Source organism: Mustela nivalis (genome assembly GCF_964662115.1).
Source record: "Mustela nivalis genome assembly, chromosome: 9".
Lineage (NCBI taxonomy): Eukaryota > Metazoa > Chordata > Mammalia > Carnivora > Mustelidae > Mustela > Mustela nivalis.
The window spans coordinates 22,661,251-22,684,971 of NC_139028.1; the positions used below are offsets into that span (position 1 = coordinate 22,661,251).

General features: G+C 42.3%; 1 protein-coding gene across 2 annotated transcripts in view; it reads left to right on the forward strand.

Moving 5' to 3' along the window:
• The window catches only part of CBL (Cbl proto-oncogene), an 82,587-nt gene that overhangs the window by 45,324 nt on the left and 13,542 nt on the right, over positions 1-23,721 (forward strand). For both annotated transcript variants that reach the window (XM_082683575.1, XM_082683576.1), the window contains 10 exons: positions 1,366-1,512; positions 3,946-4,102; positions 5,255-5,376; positions 5,709-5,846; positions 7,650-7,737; positions 8,091-8,222; positions 8,422-8,625; positions 17,585-17,716; positions 17,848-18,225; positions 19,950-20,044. In XM_082683575.1, coding sequence (XP_082539701.1) covers positions 1,366-1,512; positions 3,946-4,102; positions 5,255-5,376; positions 5,709-5,846; positions 7,650-7,737; positions 8,091-8,222; positions 8,422-8,625; positions 17,585-17,716; positions 17,848-18,225; positions 19,950-20,044 — 1,593 coding nt within the window. The remainder of the gene's footprint in view (positions 1-1,365; positions 1,513-3,945; positions 4,103-5,254; positions 5,377-5,708; positions 5,847-7,649; positions 7,738-8,090; positions 8,223-8,421; positions 8,626-17,584; positions 17,717-17,847; positions 18,226-19,949; positions 20,045-23,721) is intronic.

Below are 23,721 nucleotides of genomic sequence, written 5' to 3' on the forward strand. Positions count from 1 at the left end.
GTATAGGAAGAACTGTTTTGGTAAAACTTAACTTCTTTAAGGTCTGATTTAAGTGAAAATACTTGTTAGGTCTGGATATTCAAATTGAAAATTGTAATTTATTAATTCTTTAATTTGGATGAGTGATATGATTAGCTTTAAAATCCAGAATAGCTGGGATCCTGGGTGGCTTAGCCAATTAAGTGACGGCCTTCGGCTCAGGTCATGATCCCCAGAGTCCTGGGATTGAGCCCCGCATTGGGCTTCCCTGTTCCGTGAGGCGTCTCCTCCTCCCCTTTCTCTGCTCCTCTCCCCACTCATGGGTGCATGCTCGCACACTCTCTCTCTCTCTTTCCCTGTCTCTAGCTCAGATAAATAAAATGTTTTTTTTAAAAATCCAGAATAGGGCGCCTGGGTGGCTCAGTGGGTTAAAGCCTCTGCCTTCGGCTCAGGTCATGATCCCAGGGCTCTCTGCTCAGCCGGGAGCCTGCTCCCCCACCCACCCCCCACCCCCCTCCCTCTGCCTACTTGTGATCTCTGTCTGTCAAATAAATAAAAAATCTTTAAAAAAAAATCCAGAGTAGCTTAGGCAAAGCAGAAATAGTATATTTTGCTTTTTTATTATTTCCTTTCTTTTGTTTGTGAATGATTTTTTTAAAAAGATTTTATTTATTTATTTGGCAGACTGAGATCACAAGTAGGCAGAGCAGCAGGCAGAGAGAGGAGGAAGCCGGCTCCCTGCTGAGCAGAGAGCCCAAAGCAGGGCTCATTCCCAGGATCCTGGGATCATGACCTGAGCTGAAAGCAGAGACTTTAACCCACTGAGCCACCCAGGTGCCCCTGCAAATGATTATGTTAACATACAAGTTTGCACCTTTATTTGTTGAGTCATTGTATCTATGTCATCCTCAAAAAGTAGATTTGTTCATGTTAGTTAATACTCAGAGGTATTAGACCTGATTAACCTGAGATTGAAAGCCTTAAAATATGTAATTGTTAAATTTTCGATTTACTATAGGACATCTTTTTGAATGCAGGGAGTAGGAGTGGACCTAGTGAATGCAACAGTCATCCGTGTGTTATATCTCTATCTTTCATATGATGTTAGGACAAAAACAGTTTCTGAAGCTCTTCTTTGAACAAAGATAAAAATGAGAGTATTTAATAGTGTCAGCAGCACATTCCTTCCTGTCTTCTTTCCTAGTTTTATGTATCTCTGAATAATATTTGCCAGAAAGTATATTTGAAGAGGTTCTTTGTAAATGTATGTTCATGTTTATATTAATTACATACCTGATCTGGTGAATTCAGCGCATTTAAAATAGAAGTAATTTTATGTGTTTAATTATTGCACTTTTTTTTTTTTTTTTTTTTTATCATTTGTAGGCGAAACCTAACCAAGCTATCTCTGATCTTCAGCCACATGCTGGCAGAACTAAAAGGAATCTTTCCGAGTGGACTCTTTCAAGGAGACACATTTCGGATTACGAAAGCAGATGCTGCAGAATTTTGGAGGAAAGCTTTTGGGGAAAAGTAAGTCTCAAAATAATGAATTTGATTTTTTTGTTTGTTTTGTTTATGTATTTGTTTCTTAAGTAGGCTCCCAGCATGGAGCCCATTGTGGGTCTGGAACTCCATCCCTGAGATCAGGCCCTGTGCTGAGACCCAGAAGTCAGACGCTTAACCACTGAGCTACCCAGGTGCCCCTCAAAATAATGAATATGAACTGTGAAGAGCTAAAGCTTATGTTGTGGCCTTCTGCTTCAATTTTTTTTGATGTTTTACCTTTTTTTTTAAATAAACTGCAGCCTCAGTGTGATGCTTGAAATCACAACCCCACCATCAAGAGTTGCATGGTCTACCAAGTGAGTCTGCTGGGTGCCCCTGTTTATTTTTTTTAATTAATGAAATAATTATGTCATGGGAAAGCATAAAGAAAAATAATGCGTATGTACAGTAGGCCCCCCCTTATTGGCAGTTTTACTTTTCAAGGTTTCAGATACCTGAGATCAGCTGTGGTCCAGAAGCTGATGGTCTTCCTGGTGTATTAGCACAACGTCAGTAGTAGCCTAACACTGTCGCAGTGCTTGCGTCCTTCCCCTCACTCCATCTTCTCAATGTAGGCATATTATCTCATCATCACTAGAAGGATGTCTACTGCACTGAGGTGCTGTGGGAGAAAACCCACATTCACATAACTTTCATTACAGTATATTGGTTATAATTGTTCTATTTTGTTATTGTTGTTGTCTTACTACGCCTAAATTATAAATTAAACTTATCATAGGTGCATGTATAGGAAAAAACTACAGTATATATAGGGTTTGGTACTATCTGCCTTTGCAGCCATCCACTGAGGATTTTGCAAAGTATCCCTTGCAAATAAGGGGAGCACTATTATACCTACGTCCCCATGTTTTGGAGGTTCTTTTTTTTTAAAGAAATCTTTGCAGATTCAACTGATACCCAGGCTCTTATATCGAATATTTGTCTGTCTCTCTCCCTATCCATTCCGCTGTTAATAGAGGTTTATGTTTCACATTCTTTGTGCTCACAAACTGTGCCACAGTGAACAAAATTATTTTTGCCTTCATATGCAAGAGCTTCTTCACAGTTACATGCCTAGTAGTGAAATAGCTGAATCAGGGAGTTTCACGTCCTCTGCTCTGCCAGATATTGCCTAATTGCTTTCCAAAGTGGTTATACCAGTTTATATCCCTGTAAGTAGTCTACACAAATTCCATAGCTCTACAGTCGGGCTAACACGGGTAGTGTGACTTGGGTATCATATTTTGCTTTCTATTCCTAATGACAAAGGAGATTGAGCATCTTTTCGCAGTTATGACCAGTTGGGACTCTTACTCTGACTTGCCTGTTCCTGTTCCTAACTTGTCCATTTCTGTACTGAGTAACTTGTCTTTTTCCTATTGAAAGACACTGATTTTTAGTTACCTTACGTTACAAATACCTTCTCCTAGTCTGTGGCTAGTTTTCTACTTTGTCATATTGTCTTTTGTTGTATAGAAGTTTTAAATTATATAGACAGATTTATGTGTTAGACTTCTGTTTTTAAGTATTAATATAAATTTTCTTGTATAGCCTATGAAATTTGGATCGGGGAACTAAAAAAAAATTAGCAATACAGTTTTTTAGTTGTACATACAGTTCCTAATATAAATTTCCCTTTAGATGCCTTCTTTTTAAAAATATGCTTAAATGTAAAATACAGAATAATCGGTGATTTAAAAACTTTGTTAAAGAGGATGGGAATAAATTTAACTTTGTTCCTTTTAATTTAATAACTCCTTAGAAGAGTTCAAAATGCCACTTTATCTCTTAATTTCTAGGCAGTGAGTACATAAACTTTTCAGAGTCAGTGAGCTTGTGTTTACATAAAGATCTTGAGAAATAGAAATCCCATAGTGTCTTGTGCTAGCCTTATCTGGGGTTTAATCATTCTTATGTTAATAATTTATTCCTCCTCCCTTTCAGAACTGTGTTCTTCCTGTGTCTTAAGACTATTTCCTCCTGTCTAGGCCTTGTGATTATGAGTTCCTCAAAGAACTCAGGATGTTTTATATGCTTTTAAAAAGTTAGTTTAAATGTAAGCTTTTAAGTTAGTGAAGGCCTGGCCTCAGATGACATTTATATAAAAAGAGTAATCTCTCTCTTTCCATGTTTCTCTAAAGAGAACAGATGTGTGAAGAAAGATGAGAAAGGGAATTAGTTTTTGACATATTGCCAAAGAATAGTGGAAAAAGATTTCTCTATTACTAATTTCCTTATTAGAAAGTTAAGAAATATTTATTCCCTTTATGTTCTCAATCCAAAATATAACTTAACTTCTTTAAGAGAATTGAAATTGATATTGTGACCTTAATGTGGCTTTCTTGGTTATTATGGCAGTGCACAGCATTGTCTGTTACCTCACTCTGCCTTCCCTTTCACCCCTGCTCCCCCATCTAGGACTATAGTCCTTTGGAAGAGTTTCCGACAGGCCCTTCACGAAGTGCATCCCATCAGCTCCGGGCTTGAGGCCATGGCTCTGAAATCCACTATTGATCTGACCTGCAATGATTATATTTCAGTTTTTGAATTTGACATCTTCACACGACTCTTTCAGGTAGGATACTAAAATGTTGGCTAAACTAGTTGCTTCTTTCCTGAAAGGAGAGCTCTTTAAAAAAATAACATTTGCAAGTTTACATATTGTACAAAAGTATTTTTTTTTTTTAGGATTTATTTATTTATTCGACAGACAGAGATTACAAGTAGGCAGAAAGAGGGGAGGAAGCAGGCTTCCCACGAAGCAGAGAGCCCGATGCGGGGCTCGATCCCAGGACCCTGGGATCATGACCTGAACCGAAGGCAGAGGCTTTAACCCACTGAGCCACCCAGGTGCATTTTGTAAAAATACAAAAGTATTTTTAGTCAGTGTAGAGATTATAAGCAAAAAAACCCTCACTACTCAGTTTTTATCTATTTATTGTTAAACACAATAACTATATAATGTGCTCTCTTCTCCTCACATTTATAATCTCTCTTTTAAATATTCTTTGTATCATTGAAATCATTGTGGAATGCCCAGAAGATGGGTGTAATATGACCTATTTAATCATTTTTCTGTTGTTGGACATTTATGTACATTTCCAGCTTTTTCTCCTATTGTATTGAAATTCTTGACTGTTAGTATTAACGTGCATTGATACTTCAGAAAGAGCTCATTTCTTTCTCTCTGTAAAGATAATATGTGTATGCCAACTGGTGTAAGCCTTTATTTGCAACTTTTTAGTTGTACACGTGGGCCTTGCTGTTGCTTAGAACTTCTGTAAAATGTCTTGAATTTCATTTTATAATGAAATTTCTTTCTACAAGCATATATTTGTTTCTTCTTAGCTTTTCTGAATTTTTTTTTTTTTAAGATTTTATGTATTTATTTGACAGATCGAGATCACAAGTAGACAGAGAGGCAGGTAGAGAGAGAGAGGAGGAAGCAGGCTCCCCGCTGAGCAGAGAGCCCGATGTGGGGCTCGATCCCAGGACCCTGGGATCATGACCGGAGCTGAAGGCAGAGGCTTTAACCCACTGAGCCACCCAGGCGCCCCTCTTTTCTGAGTTCTTACGTCTCAAACATATTTCTCTCAAAGTAACCATATAATTGAAAATTTGTGACAATGAATGGAGAATTGAGGTGGTTTTCTTTCTGTTCTTCCTTGCTCTGAGGATGGTGGGATGTCCTGAGCTAAGTGGTCTGATCGAGCTCTTGTTCCCTTAGCCCTGGTCCTCTTTGCTCAGGAACTGGAACAGTCTTGCCGTAACTCATCCTGGTTACATGGCTTTCCTGACATACGATGAAGTGAAAGCTCGGCTCCAGAAGTTCATTCACAAACCGGGCAGGTCAGTGCTGGGAAGCAAAGGTGTTTATTCTCCTGAATTCTATGCTTTTGTGACCTCTGCCAGGATAGAGGAAAGGTGATCTTGGATTAGTTTCCCAGTGGCTCCATTGCTGCACTGGGATTGATGTCTGTTTACCAGAAGAATTGACTTATGCAGATCTTAGGATTTGATAAATGCTTTCAAGCCACTTAAGAATTGAACTTCTGTATTTTTTGCTTTTGGTCTGGAGTCACTGTAGAATCTATTATTGATGATCCGTTTGATTTTTGTCTCTGTCTTGCCTTCCACCCTAACAAAAGCATATAAAATGTTCTGTTCATCTCTGTTCTCAGTTACATTTTCCGGCTGAGTTGCACTCGTCTGGGTCAGTGGGCTATTGGGTATGTCACTGCTGATGGGAACATTCTGCAGACTATCCCTCACAATAAACCTCTCTTCCAAGCCCTGATTGATGGCTTCAGGGAAGGCTTGTGAGTATCTGCTGTTTGCCCCTTGCTGGAATACAGGAATTTAGGGGTTATAAAACTTAATCATCAGTGACTTGATTCCAGGTGTCTTCAGGACTGAAGAGTCAAGAAACATATTAACAGGTTGTATTATTTTAACCTTCAGTTTCTGTAGGACTTTTGTTGTTATTTAAAAGGATTCTTTGAGTGAAATGATTTTTCTCTAGTGCTTTAGTTATTACCATGTGTAAACTGTATATTTTTCCTTTTCCAGATGTTAACATATTTCCAAATCTATATTTGAAAATATGCCATTTAGCAGGAAATGTTACCAGTTATTTAACTAGCCCACATTAGAGTGCTTAGATGTTTTTAATAAGAGCAGGCTCAGTGGCCTTCATCTGCTCTAAGCATTTTGGTTTGGCAGTATTTCTTCAGTCTTTGGGCTTTTGTAATCTCTGCTAATATCGATAAGTAAGTTCTTACTTATTCCAGAATGCTATTCCTTTGGGAACGCAAACTGATTATCACTTGGTAGGCACTAAAAATACTAGCAGTTGACCAGCTGTTAGAAAGCTACTTGTGTTTTAAAGCAACGAGGAGAGTCCATTTTCTGCGGCAACGTTGGGGCTGAAGGGAGTGCTTCCCCACGTATCAGAGCAGGCCGGCACTCTGGGCTTCCTGATACCTGGTCTCAGGGGCTTGCTTTGCTTCTTGTTACATTTCTTTTGAATTATTGTCTTTCCATGTTAAATAGCTGGTAAACAAGGGCATTTTAGGCCTTTGGCCAAAAACAGATGGTGCTTAAATTAAGAATTTGGGGACACCGACGTAACTCAGTGGTTAAGTGTCCAACTCTTGATCTCAGCTCAGGTCTTGATCTCAGGGTCGTGAGATCGAGCCCTGTGTCAGGCTGCACGCTGGGTGTGGAGCCTACTTAAAATAAAAATAAATTTAATAATTTTTATTTTATGGCTATCCATAGATTAAAATAGGGGTTGGGCCAACTATGGCCCATCAGCCAGCTCTTGCAGTATGGCCTGGAACTAAGATGGGTTTTCCTTTTTAAAGGGTTACTATAAACAATAACAACCAAAGAATATAGGGGACATACTTCTATGGCTTGCAAAGTCTAAAATATTTATTGTGTGGCCCTTTACAGAAAAAGTTTGTCAGCCACTTAGTTTAAAGATAAAGCCTGTGGCCTTGTGGCCTAGAGAAGGAGTATCATTGTTTGGAGAATATCTTCTTGGAACTGTTCTGTGTTACTTATTTTTTGAAGTATTTATCTTTGATAAATACAAAGATTTACCTTTGTACCTTATGCAAAGGAGCCTATTTATGTATTTGAGAGAGTGTGCATGAGCCGTAGGAGGGGCTGAGCGAGAAAGAGCATCTCAAGCGGACTTCTGTGCTGAGTGCGAAACTGGTGGTGCGGGGCTCAGTCTCCCCACGCTGAGGTCATGATGTGAACTGGAATCAGAGGTTGGACGTTTAACTGACGGAGCCACCCAGATGCCCCCACAGTTGTCCTTTTAAAGATTTTTTTAAAAAAATTTTTTGACAGAGATCACAGGTAGGCAGAGAGGCAGGCAGAGAGAGAGAGAGAGAGAGAGAGAGAGGAAGCAGGCTCCCCGCTGAGCAGAGGTCCTGATGCGGGGCTCAATCCCAGTACCCGGGATCATGACCAACCCACTGAGCCACCCAGGCACCCCAACACAGTTGCCCTTTTAGATGAGAGAATGCCCAGCTATTATTTTGTCTGCATTAGCCAACAGTTATAAATTGTCTTTAGTAAAACCCCAAGGCTGGTTACTCTTTTTACAGCTATTTGTTTCCAGATGGACGGAATCAGAATCCCGACCTGACAGGCTTATGTGAACCAACTCCCCAAGACCACATCAAAGTGACCCAGGTGAATTTTGTTTTACCTCCTCACTGTTTCTCTGGAGACAAGCTTTTGTCCTCGACACAACTCATGGTAGAGCACTACGGAGTGATTGGAACACTTAGGTTTTAAACCATCGACTAGCCTAGTGGATTTATGTGTGTGTAGTTTCTCTAAAAAACCTGAAATAGGACAAGACCGTGTGCTTTCTGTGTCAGTGAGAGAATGGTGACCACTGTTGGGGCACTTCCATATAAGCCAAATTTGTGGAGGGAGTAACAGTCTAGTTTTCCCAGTGTCAGTTGAAGGTTGCAGTCATTCATTTGTTCGACAGATACCGCTCTCGGCTGAGTAGTCTCTTCAATTTTTCTTTATTAAAGGAACAATATGAATTATACTGTGAGATGGGCTCCACCTTCCAGCTGTGTAAAATATGCGCTGAAAACGACAAGGATGTGAAAATTGAGCCCTGTGGACACCTCATGTGCACGTCCTGTCTCACATCCTGGCAGGTATGGCTCCAGACCGTGTGCTCTGCTGTGTAGTCCTTGAAGGAACTGGGCGTTTTGTATCCTCTATGGAGAGAAAGGATGGTCTGGTTTGTGGGAGAGGTTTTAAGCTTCTGGTTTCTTTTTTCATCTTTAGGAAATGTATTTCCTTATTGTCCATACTTACAGATGAGCCTTTGACCGTCTCCTGTTTGCTCTGCAGGAATCCGAAGGCCAGGGCTGTCCTTTCTGCCGATGTGAAATTAAAGGTACTGAGCCCATTGTGGTCGATCCATTTGACCCTCGAGGAAGTGGCAGCCTACTGAGGCAAGGAGCCGAGGGAGCTCCCTCCCCAAATTATGAGGACGACGATGATGAACGAGCTGATGATTCTCTCTTTATGATGAAGGAACTGGCTGGTGCGAAGGTGAGACTTCAGGTTCAGAGACTGGCAGACTCCACTGTGAGTTGTGTTCTAAAGGAATAGAGAGCATTTGATGACATCCAGACCGCAGGAAGCAATAGTAGCTGACTATTTACTGAGCATTTATTATGTGAGAGATGCCATGCTGAGTACTTCCCTTTTTCTAACTCTTGTAATCCTGTCCTCGTATATACTCAAATAACCCAGGAGTAGGTACTCTTATTTTCATTTAGCAGATGAAGAAACCAAGGTACAGCAAGATTAAGGAACTGGCTGAAAATTACATAGCTGTGGCCAGATGTTCTGGCTTCAAGGCCCATGCTCTGTGTCCTAGAACTGGGCTTTCCTCAGCTTGGAGAGAATGAGAGGCGATATGACAGTGAGGCCCTATTGTGCCTCTCTGAGTGGGGTCTGGTGTTCTGGTGTTCTTTCCTACGGGGGTCCTGGCACTGGAAAGTTAGATTGCAGAGGGGAGAGGCACTGTTAGTAACCAAGGACATGGCGACCAAAGTGACTGGAGGGTGGCAGAGGAGGTACCAGGTAGAAGCTAAGCAAACTGGAAAGGCCCTAGTAAAGAGAGGAAACATACAGACTAAGAAAGATGGGATCAAATTTTGTAACATCGGTGGGTAGGGTAAAACAGGGATCTGCTGACTAATTAGAAGGAAGGGAGTCCTTTGAAGATGGTAAGCAATACAGGGCAAACAAGATTCTAATGTGCTTTCGATTCTCTAGTGGAGGATTTTTATATAAATTTATGGGCAGCCTTCTTTTATGATAGTACCTTACTGCCTGACACGTGGTAGATGGAAAGAATGGATTTGGGGAGGCCCCTGGGTGGCTCAGTTGGTTGAGAGTCTGACTTGATTTCAGCTCAGGTCATGATCTTGGGGTCCTTGGCTCAAGCCCAGCTTTAGGCTCCATGCTCAGCGGGGAGTCTGGTATTCTCGCTTGCTCTCTCCCTTGGCCCTACCACCCCTGCCTCCAGGAAAAGGAATAGATTTGATCTCTTAAATGATTGGATCCAGTGTGTCTCCTCCTCTCTGTCCTCAGTGCCACTGCCTTATTTCAGGCCATCATCATCGTCTTTTTGCCCCTCTGCCAGCACCGGAGAGCTCAGCGCAAACCTGACCATCCCATTCCTTTGCCTCATACTCTGATGACTTCTCATTACTTAATGGGTTAAGCAATTCTCCTTTCCTCCTGCACTTTGCCCTTAAAATCCTTTTTGCTTTATGTTTTGTGGTCCAGCAAGGCCAAACCACTAAAATCTCTTTGTGCTTTTGTCTTGGTAGTTTCTTTTTTCTTTTTTTAAAGAATTTTAAAATTTCTTTTAGAGAGGGAGCTTGTGGGCAAGGGAAAGAGCAGAGGGGGAGGGACAAGCAGACTCCCTGCTGAGTGGGGCTCAATCCCAGCACCCTGAGATCACGACCTGAGCCAAAGCTGAGGGCAACTGAACCACTCAGGTGCCCCTGTCTTGGTAGTTTCTTCGTAAGTTAGTTTAGTTTTCATTTCCTAGGACACCTTTCCAGACTGTTCCTGCTTCCCCCACCCCCCAATTCCCATGTGTTTATATACACATCATTTCTAGGTCTACCCAGGTGTCTCTGAGACACTGAGTATGTCTGCCATAGAACTTAATACCTCGTAATAGTTTATTAAATGTATTAAATGTATTTCCTGGTATATTATAAATTATAGAAGGCAAGAGCCATGTCTCATTTGTAATTTACTATTCAAAATTGAGCACATAGCAATTACTTTGAATGTTTGGAAATTGAAACAACTTTAGTATAGGAATTAATAAATCTATGCTTTATCAATAGCAGGTAGTTGAGGAAGACTGGAATGAGCAGTACATTTTTGGTTTTTTGAAGTGGACAGATTTTTTAGTTTTGGCTCCTTATAACAGGTTCTTTGGGTCCATTTTAAGAGACTAGTTTGAGGGACACCTGGGTGACTCAGTTGGTTAAGCGTCTGCCTCTGGCTCAGGTCATGATCCTGGGGTTCTGGAATCAAGTCTCACGTCAGGCTCCCTGCCCAGCGGGGAGTCTGCTTCTGCCTTTCCCTTCACCCCTCTCTCCTCATGCTGTCTCTCTCTCTCTCAAATAAATAAAAAATTTAAAAAGAGATTATTTTTCTCTCTAAAGCATTAACTTGATCTCTAAACATAAAGTTTTACATGTTCTCACATAGATTTCTTCTGTTCATTGATGAAAATTTATTGGTAACTCCTGGAGTATTAGGGAAGCTGAATACTAAGATAAGTGATTTTTCCTGGCTTTATTTATTTGAAATTAAAATTACCCTTTTCTCTTCATGAAATTCTATAGATGAGCATGCCTGGGTGGCTCAGTGGGTTAAGCCTCTGCCTTCGGCTCAGGTCATGATCTCAGGGTCCTGGGATCGAGCCCCGCATCAGGCTCTCTGCTTAGTGGGGAGCCTGCTTCCCCCTTTCTCTCTGTCTACTTGTGATTGCTCTCTCTGTCTCTGTCAAATAAATGAATAAATAAATAAAATCTTAAAAAAAAAATTCTATAGATGAGTAATACTTACTGTGGAGAAACAGGCATCGCATTCAGTGTTGATGTGGGTACAGATTAGCCCATCTTTTGGAAGGACAGTTTGACATCCATCAAAATGCATTAATGGTCCCAGTTTGAACTAGCAATTCCAATTCTAGGGATTTATCCTAAAGAAATCCTCAGATAAGCACCCAAAGATACAGATCCAGTCCTTTTTTTTTTTTTTTTTTAAGATTTTATTTATTTATTTGACACAAAGAGAGAGAGATCACGAGTAGGCAGGGAAGCAGGCTCCCTGCTGAGCAGAAAGCCTGATGTGGGGCTCAATCCCAGCACGCTGAGACCATGACCTGAGCTGAAGTCAGAGGCTTAACCCACTGAGTCACCCAGGCGCCCCCAGATCCAGTTCTTATAGCCTTATTTGCAATAATGAAAAATTCGAATCAACTCACATGTCCAGCAGTAAGAAATTATGATACATCCATGTGTTTGTATTCTGTTGCTGCCATAACAAATTACTACAAATTTAACAGCTTAAAGCAACACAAGTTTATTCTGTTACAGTGTTGAAGGTCAGAACCCCAATATGTGTGCACTCCAGCTAGATCAGGGAAGATTCAGGTCTGTAGTTCTTCCTGTAGGCCCTATGGGAAGACCCAGTTCCTTTTCTATTTGGATTTGGCAGAGTTTAGTTCCTTGCCAGCTGTAGGATTGAGATCCCCATGTCCTTGCTGGCTGTCTGCTCATGGTATCCCAGCTTCTAATGGTCAGACACACTCTTTGGCTCTTGGATTTCTTTCCTCCTCCTCCTGCCTTCTCTCTGAGGTTCTCTGCTTTGAAGGACTCATGTGGGATGTGAGGGTGGTATGGCTGCAACATCTGTCACCCCACTGATCACCAGGGTTGATTCGGCCGATCTGGCTGGTGAGGCAGGTGTCCCCTTCCTCCCTCACAGCTCCATGTGCGTCCCTCCCAAAGCTGCATGCTTGGTCGAAGAACACAATCTTCCCCAATAGAGGAGAGGACTGGTCTTCACTTGGGGTGTATGAATAGCTGCACTCCGCTGCTAGAACCTTCAGACAGGCTCTCAAGGACTCATGTGATTAGATTGGGCCTATCCAGATAGTCCAGGGTAATTCCCCCATCTCAAGAGCCATACTTAGCGAAGTCCCTTTTACCAAGTAAAATGACATGTTCAGTTTCTGGGTTTCAGGGTGTGAATAAACATCTTGGGGCTGGGGGATGGGGAATCCTCATTCTGCCTGCTACAGTCCCCATAATGGAATGCTCTGCAGAATGAGTTCAGTGTATGTATACTTAAGTCAAAAATTGCCCAATACTAAGTTTAAAAAATAATTGTATATTATGTGTAGTATCACCTTATTTCTCTTAAAAAAAAAAAATTGGTTGTAAACAAGTTTTTTTTAGTATATGTGCTGCCGAAGCGAGCACAAGTTTTTTTAACATGCATAGGGGAATAATTGACTACCCACTGAATTGCTGTAATGTTTGAGGGCACAAGTTTCGAGGAGTTGGCCTTAATGGGATATTTGAGGGGTTTATAATAAACATAGTATTTTTGCAAAGTGTCCATTATGCTGGGTAAGAGGCTCTTTATTGGGTGCTGTAAGTATTGAGTGAGATAAGAGACCTGAAACAAAGACCTGCAAGGAGCTAGTGGTTGTATTTGAGAAGAGAGCGTGCGTGCGGGTGGAACAGCTTACCACACGCAGACAGCGTGCGCTGGTGTAGATGTTGGGTCCACACTCTAAGTGCTGTAGGGCTGTAAAGAAAAGAAAAGGAACCCCTTTCCCATAGCTGATCTGTATGAATGATTTTAAATTTACTCATTTAAATAAAAGTTAAAACCTACACTGGAGAAGTTCAAATACAGAAAAAAACAGCTTCGTGCATGGTGCTGTCGCTTGGCCATTCCGTAATTTATTTAGTTTCTTAATGGACGTTCACATTATTTCCAGACTTACACAGACTGATACTCTTTTCAGGTCTGTAGTTTAAATTCCTGGCAGTGGAACTGCTGGATGAAAGTGAATGTACAGGGGCGCCTGGGTGGCTCAGTGGGTAAAGCCGCTGCCTTCAGCTCAGGTCATGATCCCAGGGTCCTGGGATCGAGCCCCACATCAGGCTGTCCACTCTGCAGGGAGCCTGCTTCCTCCTCTCTCTCTCTGTCTGCCTCTCTGCCTACTTGTGATCTCTGTCAAATAAATAAATAAAATTAAAAAAAAAAAAAAAAAAAAGAAAGTGAATGTACATTTAAACTCTTTGATGGAGGAAAGGATATAATTAGGGGAGGGGCAATGGGAATTGCGCAGTCAGTGCTCTTGGATTTCTTAGTTGTTCAGTAGGTGCTACGTGGGTGTCTATTATTCTTTGTATGAATTAAATTTGTTATAAAATACTTAACTTTTTTTGAGTAGATAACTAAAATTTATCCCCACTTTTTTTTTTTTAAAGATTTTATTATTTATTTGACAGAGATCATAAGCAGGCAGAGAGGCAGGCAGAGAGAGGTGGTAGCAGGCTCCCCACCGAGCAGAGAGCCTGATGCAGGGCTCTATCCCAGGACTCTGGGATCATGACCTGAGCTGAAGGCAGAGGCTTTAACCAGGCACCCTATCTCCACGTTTGTCCTAAAATCACTCCTGAAGGTGTATGAGACTAGTGCCTGACTTGTTACATCCCAGGTAGCTGTCAGCTGGTGCGCTTTTTTTTTTTTTTTAAGATTTTATTTATTTATTTGTCAGAGAGAGAAAGAGAGAGAACACAAATAGGCAGAGTGGCAGGCACAGAGTGGGGGAAGCAGGCTCCCCCCGCTGAGCAAGGAGCCTGACGCGGGGCTCGATGCCGGGACCCTGAGATCATGAACTGAGCCGAAGGCAGATGCTTAACCCACTGAGCCATCCAGGCATCCCTCGGTGGGTGCTTTTTGTTGCTGTTTTTTTTTTTTTTTTTTAATTTTATAGATTTTATTTATTTATTTGACACAGAGGAGATCACAAGTAGGCAGAGAGGCAGGTGGGGGTGGGGGGAGAGGCAGATTTCCCACTGAGCAGAGAGCCCAATATGGGGCTCCATCCAGGACCCTGAGATCATGACCTGAGCCAAAGGCAGAGGCTTAATCCACTGAGCCATCCAGGCGCCCCTGTTGCTGTTTTATTGCAGTTTTGTTTTTAATGCAGTGAATGTACTTATTACAAAATCCAAATGACAAACGCATGTGGATTATTTGGTAAGTTTAAAAGACTTGCTAGAAGGCTGGCAGAAACCTTGGCTCTCAGCCTCTGCTGCCTTCAGCTCCTCTGTGGGCCCCGCTCAGATTTGTGGGTTCTCAACACCTTTTACACCATATACTTCCATGCTTTCTCTTGCCTCTTCAGTGTCTGTCATCTGTTCACTTCAGGTGTTGTAGAAAAGGATTATCTCCCCACGATGGTTACTTGAGTGGTTTGTTTGGGGTTTGTTTGTTTGTTTTGTTTTTTTCTGGTGGGGGTGGGGGCCCGAATCACTGTTTGGTGTGTAAATGATTTTGTTCCTTGCTGTTCCAAGCAATACAATATGATGTAATTGCTGTTGTTTTCTCATATGACCTTCTGCTTTTCCTGGGAAAATTGCTATATATACATATATATATATGTATATATATATATATTAAGATTTTACTTATTTGAGAGAGGGTGTGAGCACACGAGTGGGGGCAGGGGGAGAAGCAGAGGGAGAGGGACAGAATCTCCAGCAGACTCCCTACTGAGCTGAGAGCCAGATGCAGGACTCCATCTCACAACCCTGTGAGATCATGACCTGAGCCGAAATGACAACTTGGAGCTTAACCGACGGAGCCTCCCGGGCACCCCAAATTGCTTTATTTTTGTTTCCTTAGTTTTCTGTTTGTACCTGTCACTACCAGATCTTACCAAGCTGTCTGACATTCTCTCAGTATAATTTTCTATGAACTAAACTTTGTAAATACAGTAGACAGTATATAACATGGTGACATGGGAAACATGGCTCCCACGGTTTCCTTTCGTGGATGAAGTATGTCCTCAGAAAGGTGCAAGACAAAACTTTTTTTTTTTTTTTTTTTAGATTTTTTATTTATTTGACAGAGAGAGAGAGAGACCACAAGTAGGCAGAGAGGCAGGCAGAGAGAGAGGAGGAAGCAAACTCCCCATGGAGCCGAGAGCCCGATGTGGGGCTCAATCCCAGGACTCTGGGATCATGACCTGAGCCAAAGGCAGAGGCTTAACCCACTGAGGCACCCCAGGAGAAAACTTTTGAGACGTTAGATACCTTAGATATCTGTTCAGCCTTTAGACTGACTGGTTACCCAGTGCTAGGTTGAAAAAAAACTCTAAAAATTGTTATGGCTTCACTTCACTTCAGGTTCTAGTGTTTTTTGGCTATTTGGTGTCCTTTTTCCTGTTATCCGAGAAGCTTTTAGGTTATTCTCCTTATGCTTGATTCCTTGAAAACACAGGGGTGCTTTTTGGTTTGTTTGCTTGTTTGTTATGGTTTATTTTCCTTCACTGGGCTGGCTATGCAGTAAACCCTTTCTATGTGGATATTTATGTCCCTTTGGTCATAGAACCATTCTTGTAGTATTTCTCTGATCATTTCCTCTCCACTTGTGTTTTTTATCTTTTTGTGCAACTTGATTATTTGCTGTAATAAAAGAACGGTGCAAGGATAGGTTATGATGTTGAGCCACAGAGAGTGTAATTAGCTCAGCCCTCTGCACTTCAGGAAGGGGAACGAGCCACAGATGGCGAGAGGGGTTGTAGGCAGAGAGGGGCGCCTGGCTGGCTCAGTCAGTGGAACGTGCAACTCTTATCTTGGGGTTGTGAGTTTGAGCCCCCAGTTGGGTTGAGTGTAGAGATCACTTAAAAATAAAATCCTAAAAAAAAAAGAAAAGGCAGAGAGGGCTTTTTTCCAGTTGGGAAACAACCTGATCAAAGGCAAGGAGGTAGGAACTGCAGAGTCGAGACTGGTAGGAGAGTGGGAGTATGGATGGACGAGCTGTTATGTAGTCTGAGGACGGCTCAGCTGGTAATGGCAAGCAAAAGGATTTGGGTGAGATAAGAAACCAGAATTTGGGAGAATTGTGAGAAGGTGGTTTTAATAAATCAGATCTGAGATTGGTAAGCAGAATGAAGAGGCAGATCAAGATATGAGACTCCTTTGGGGCGCCTGGGTGGCTCAGTCGTTAAGCATCTGTCTTCAGCTTAGGTCGTAATCCCAGGGTCCTGGAATCAAGCCCGACATTGGGCTCCCTGCTCGGGGAAGGCCTGCTTCTCCCTCTGCCACTCCCCCTGCTTGTGTTCCCTTTTTCGCTGTGTCTCTCTCTGTCAGATAAAATCTTTAAAAAAAGATATGAGGCTCTTTCATGGAAGAATCAGCAAGATACAGTGACTAGCTAGAAATGGATGAAGTAACAATTATCCTAATAACTTTCTCACTTAAGCCTTGAGGTGTCTCACTGTTCATGCTGCATCACTCGTGCACCAGGGACATGCAGCCCTTTCCTTAAGCATGGGTAAAAGCAGGTAGCTAATGGTGAGGGCTTTCTTTGTCTTCATTTACCACCAGCACTAATGATAGGCCTAAGTATGTGAATGGGTATCTTTCTGTCATCTTATGTAAGTGCTTGTAATACATATTTGCCTCTATTCCATCTGTATTGCTCCCTGGGAGAGAATGCAAATGCCAAGTAGCATTTTGTATGAATTATGCAGATCTCTTGATAGCTTGCCTGGACAAGCTTACCAGCCATTCATCACCCTGCTGCAGGCTCGGAAATGGGAGAGGTTATACATGTATTGCTTCGTCTAATTTGGCACCTCATTTTTTTAAGAACACAAATGGATGGGAAATATTAATTCCTTTAAATTACTGACTTGAAGTAACATTTCTTCAGAAGGACTTGAGATGCTTTTTACTCATTCTGTTGATTCTTTCCCTCTAAATGTCTTTATTTTTTTCTTTGTTCTATCCTAACAAGCCAGAGAATTTCTCATCTTTGATCTCTCATTGTTCTGTGCCTTAAATGTTATTTCCCTACATGATTTGTTGAGAGGTTAATGTCTGCTCCTTCCATTTTATATGGGTTCCTCTTTTTGATCTTGAGAAGATTTTTTTCTTTCTCTGAAGAGGTGGAGGTGGAAATTGTAATATTTGTTTTCAGTTGTGAGCTAGGAAGCTTCTTGTAGCAGAGCCATTTCTCCATACTTGCCTGTGGCTTGGATCTGCGTGGTAGTTCTGTGATTGAGAGCGCCCTCTTACGGTGACGCAGAAATAACTCAGGAAGCCTGACCCATTGGTAACAGTGTTCAGAGTACTTGCTTGTCTATGCGTTAGAAGGATTTGAAAGATGCCACTCCCTCATACAAGAATAACCTATTGGGAAATTTTATGTGTGTCAGGTGGAACGGCCTCCTTCTCCATTTTCCATGGCCCCACAAGCTTCCCTGCCCCCAGTGCCACCTCGACTTGACCTTCTGCAACAGCGGGTATCTCTTCCTGCCAGTGCTTCTGGTCTTGGAACTGCTTCTAAGGTAAGACATTACCCATTTCTACAGTCTTCTGATTCTTTGTTGTGGAATATAGCGTTGTGGATTACAGTGGGGTTTTTTGGTTTTTTAGATAAGTAGGTTTTGATTGATTTACTTTTCCTCATGCTTCACAGGTAGCTTCTGGCTCCCTTCATAAGGACAAACCATTACCAATACCTCCCACACTTCGAGATCTTCCACCACCACCCCCTCCAGACCGGCCATATTCTGTTGGAGCAGAATCCCGGCCACAGAGACGTCCCTTGCCTTGTACACCGGGCGACTGTTCGTCCAGAGACAAACTGCCCCCTGTTCCCTGTGGCCGCCTTGGGGAATCATGGCTGCCTCGGCCAATCCCCAAAGTACCAGTGGTTGCCCCCAACTCTAGTGACCCCTGGACAGGCAGAGAATTAACCAACAGGCACTCACTCCCATTTTCCTTGCCCTCACAAATGGAACCCAGAGCGGATGTGTCCAGGCTTGGAGGCACATTCAGTGTGGATACCTCCATGGTGAGTCCTGTCTCTGACATTTTTTGGCCTATTAACAAATACTTTTGCATGACGTTGAATGGGTCAGAGTTTTGTGATAGGTTTTGTGCAGGATTCCGAGACAGTGAAACATCCCTGTCCTCAGGCGTGTGTATATATACTCTCAAGAAGTATACTACTAGAGTAGAACAGATAAAGCATGTTTGCCAATAATGCGATAGGTACGCGTGTGTACCTGTGTGTGTGTATGTGTGTGTATGTATGGCTGGATTCATATAGTGTATTATAAATAGAAAGCATTGAAGTTGTAGAGAAAGAAGAGATTATTTCCAAATAGAGCAATCATGAGGGCTTTATGGAACAAATGACATTTGAATTCAAAGTGTTCTTTCCAAAGTGAATATTGTGAAGGTCATGAGTACAATGACACAGATGCTTGAGGTATATTGTGGAACTAGAAGTAATGTAATTTGAGTGGAGCAGAAGTTTTGTATGTCGGAGGAGGGACAAGGTCTAGAAAGGGGCATTAGTACTAGATTGGAGGACCTCGAAAATCCCATCAAGGCCAAAAGAGTTTGAATTTATTTGGTAGGAGATGAGCATTTGAAGGTTTTAAATTTAGGGGAATGACATGAGCAAAATGATGGTTTACGGAGATAAATCCAGTAGTAGTATGCAAAAATGGATTGCTAAGAGAGTAGATTGAGAGAAGGTTAGTGGTTCATTGTATAAGCATGAGTTAAGGGTTCCAAACCTGGGGGTGGGGAGGCTTATTTGTTCTTTTGTTGGTTCATTTGTGTGTGCGCTCCACAAAATAAATCCTGCCCTCACAAAGTTTACATTCTAATGGAGTAAAGACAAACGTGGTAATTTAATAAAAAAAAGGACATTGGATGCTAATGAGAGCTATGGAGAAAAAGAGCAGGAAAAAAAGGGGTATTGAGACCGTTGATGTTGGGGTTGGGGGTACATCGAGGGATGGGGTACAATTCTGAGCAAAGATCTGGAGTGCTTGTTGAGAGTGAGCTGTGCTGATTCTGAGGGAGACCCTTCGAGGATGAGGGGGAGGCAGGTGAGTTTGGGAGAGTATGGCGTGAAGTAAGCAAGAGGGAGAATGCGCTGGTGCACATTTCATTGACCTGCTTTCCCTTGTGTATGTGAGCAGTGTTATTTCTTATGTGCTACACAAATAGTTGAAGGTCATTTAGCAGTATAACTACATAGTAATGCTGCCAGTCCCCTTCAGACAAATAAAAAAAGGGGGAGAAAAACCTGTGAGCAGTGAAGTTTGGAACATGGCGGAGCCCTCACGTGAACTGGGTGCTGCTGCTTGGTGGCAAGAGAAGGGGGATGGTCACTTGCAAGTGGCATTGAGTGACAGGCCATTTAATTCGTGAGAGTGAATTAGGTCCGGCTTTCTGGTGACTTTAGAAAGAGGTGTAGGTTTTTAAAGCTAGAAAGGGTATTTGTATCCACAGCCCATTTCCTCAAATCTTCTAGAGTCAAAACAAAACCCCCCCATTTCCTTGGCTCTTTTTAGATCTCTGTCTTCCTCACCCTGACATTTGAACTTTGTTCAGAGCCTGAAAGTAACTCTGCTTTGGGGTCAGATGTAGTAATGTGTGAGTGGCGTTGAGAGCGGGGTTTGGGTCTGTGTTACTGTTCTTACTATTTTGATGGGGTTGGAGAAGGAAGAGGAGACACTGAGTCGTGTTAAGAAGGTTCTTTCTCACTTTTCTTTCCAGAATGTGAATAACAACCCATTAGCAGGTTCAGAGTGCGAGCACCCCAAAATCAAACCTTCTGCATCGGCCAATGCCATTTACTCTCTGGCCGCCCGGTAAGTACAAGGCCACAGCCCGCATAGGGGATGTGCTCCCGCTGACCAACAGCCTCTGCACAGAGCATAGGGAGCCCACAGCGGCCTGAGGAAGAAAGTATAAGCTGATCTGTGTTTGTATCAGCTCAAAACTAGATCCTTGGTTTTGGTCTCCTCTTTTCTCTATGTCCATGTACATCGATCAGCCTTGCTGGGCTTAGTGATTTTATTAATCTTCTCAAAGAAGCAGTTTTGGTTTTGTTGACTTCTGTTAAAAAAAAAAAAAAAAAAAAAAACTTAATCATTCTTACAATTTTTAAGTTTGATTCTTAATTCTTAGTATGTATGGTAAAGTACACACCAAATACACCATCTTGGGGCACCCGGGTGGCTCAGTCGGTTAAGTGTCTTGACTCTTAGTTTCAGCTCGGGCCATGATCTCAGGGCTGTGGGATTGAGCCCTGCGCTGAGCTCCACCTGGGCCATGGAGTCCGCTTGGGATTCTCTCTCTTCCCTCTGCCCCTCCCCCTCTCCTTTTCTCCCTCTCTAAAAATGTATGCATATTCCATCGTACTTAGAAGTGTACGGGTCAGTGGTATTAATTGCATTCACATTATGCAACCATCACCATCATCCGTGCTCATAACTCTTCATCTTGTAAAACTGAAATCCTGCACATACTGAGCTCCCCGTCCTTCCCTGCCCCGGCCCCTGGCAGCCACTGTTAGGCTTTGTCTTCAGGATTTTGACTACTTTAAATACCACTTGTAAGTGCAACCATACAGTATTTGTCTTTTTTTTTTTTTTTTTTTTAAAGATTTATTTATTTGTCAGAGAGAGAGCGAGCGAGAGCGAGCACAGGCAGACACAGTGGAAGGCAGAGTCAGAGGGAGAAGCAGGCTCCCTGCGGAGCAAGGAGCCCGATGTGGGACTTGATCCCAGGACGCTGGGATCATGACCTGAGCCGAAGGCAGCTGCTTAACCAACTGAGCCACCCAGGCGTCCCAAGTATTTGTCTTTTTGTGACTGGTTTAATTTACTTATAATGTTCTTGTCCATGTTGTAGAATATGGCAGACTTTCCTTACTCTGTAAGGCAGAGTGATATTCCAGTGTATGTATATACAGTCCTGCCCCCCCTTTATCTGCATGGGATACCTTTCAAGGCCCCCTGAATGCCTGAAACCAGGGATAGTACTGAACTCTATATGTACACTGGTTTTTTTTCCTAACATACATATATACATATATACGTATATACATGGTAAAGTTTAATTTATAAATTAGGCACAGTAAGAGATTAGCAACAACAAAATAAAATAGAACAGTTGAACAGTTTGCTATAGAAGTTGTATGAATGTGGTCTTTCTCAGGATACCGTACTGTACTCCCCCTTCTCGTGGTCATGTGAGGTAAAGTGCCTCTGATAAGAAGTGAGGGGGGTGATGTAGGCATTTGGATGTAGTGTTAGGCTACTGTTGACCTTCTGATAATACATCAGAAGGAGGATCATCTGCTTCCACACCATAGCTGACTATGGGTAAGTAAAACCACAGAAGATAAAATTGCAGATAAAGGGTGACTCCCGTACCATTTTCTGCTTATCCGTTCATCGGTGGGTGGAGACTGGGGTGGCTTTCACGTTTTAGCTGTTGCAGTGATGCTGCTGTGAATGTGGGTGAACAGATACTGGTCAGGGCCCTACTTTCAATTCTTTTGAATATATACGCAGTAGTAGTATTCCTGGATCCTATGGTAATCCTATTTTTAATTTTTTGAGACACCACCATACTGTTTCCCGTGCCCTTTTTGTGGCATCTTTAGGCTTTTCTGTATATGAGATCATATCATCTGCAAACGGGGAGATAATTTTTCTTCTTTTCTGATATGATTGCCTTTTATTTTTCTTGCCTTGTTGATCTGGTTAGAAATTCTAGTACTGAGGGACGCCTGGGTGGCTCAGTTGGTTAAGCAGCTGCCTTCAGTTCAGGTCATGATCCCAACGTCCTGGGATCGAGTTCTGCGTCGGGCCCCTTGCTCAGTGGGGAGCCTGCTTCTCCCTCTGCCTCTGCCTCTGCCTGCCATTCTATCTGCCTGTGCTCGCTCGCTCTCCCCCCTCTCTCTCTCTGATAAATAAATAAAATCTTTAAAAAAAAAGAAAGAAATTCTAGTACTGAGACATCTGGGTGGCTCGGTCGGTTAAGCGTCTGCCTTCGGCTCCCGTCACCCTGGGGTCCTGGGATTGAGTCCTGCATTGGGCTCCCTGCTCAGCGGGGAGCCTGCTTATCCCTCTCCCTGCCGTTCCCCCTGCTTATACTTCCTCTCTATCTGACAAATAAAATAAATAAAATCTAAAAAAAAGAGGAAAAAAAAAGAAAAAATTCCAGTACTCTCTTGAGTACTCAGGAATGGTGAAAGTGGACATGCTTGCCTTGTTCCTGATCCTTCAGAAAAAGCTTTCAGTCTTTCACCATTGCATATCGTCCTTGCTGTGGGCATTTCATATATGGCTTTTGTTATGTTTAGGTACTTTTATTCCTATTTCAGTTGAGTGTTTTTGTCTAAAAGGGTGTTAAATATTGTCAAATGCTTTTCTGCATCAACCGAGATGATTGTGTGGGGTTTTTTTCCCTTTTGTTGACCTGCTGTATTTATATTAATCCACTTGCATTTGTTGAGCCATCCTTGCATTCCAGGTGTGAATCCCACTGATGTATAATGGTGCATAATCCTTCTTGAGTGCTGCTGATTTCTTTTTGCTGGAATTTTGTTGTGGACTTTTGCATCAGTGTTCATAAGGGACATTGGTGTGTTGATTTCCTGTTGTGTCCTTGTCTGGCTTTGTGTCATGATTGTGCCATCCTCGCAGAATGAGTTAGAAAGTGTTCCTTCTTCAGGTCTTTGGAGCAATTTGAAAAGAACTGGTGGCGTGCCTGCGTGGTCCATTGAGTTAGGCGTCAGCCTTCAGCTCAGGTCATGATCTCCCTGCTCAGTGGGAGCCTTCTTCTCCTTCTGTCTCCACTCTTGTGATGCTCTCTCTCTCTCGTTCTGTCTCTCCCAAGTAAATAAAGTCTTTCCAAAAAAAGAATTCGTACTCGTTTTGTATTAAACACTTGGTTGCATTCACTAGAGAAGCTATCAGGTACACGGCTTATTGTTGTTGGCAGGTTTTGGACTACTGAATTCGTCTCCTGTAAGTCTCTTCAGATTCTCAATTTTTTTGTGATTTAGTCCTCGGAAGTATTGTGTATCTAGGAATTTGTCCATTTAAGTTACACATTGTTTTGGCATATAACTATTCTTACTACTTTCTTAAAATCTTTTTTATTTCCGTAGAATTGGTAGTAATGTCCCCACTTTTTAGTTTCTGAGTTTTAGGAATTGGAGTCTTCTCTCTTTTTTTCTTAATCCATCTAGATATTGACATGAAGATTATGATAATGACATCGTGACACAAAGCTAGACAAGTTTTGTCAGTTTTATTGCTCTTTCTGAAGAACTAACTTTTGTTTTCGTTGATTACTCTCTCTTGTTGTGGGGTTTTTTTCTCCTATGTATGTATTTATTTGACAGAGAGAGCGAGCAAGCACCAGTAGGCAGAGCAGCAGGCAGAGGGAGAAGCAGGCTCCCCACTGAGCAGGGAACCTGATGTGGGGCTCCATCCCAGGACCCTGAGATGATGACCTGAGCTGAAGGCAG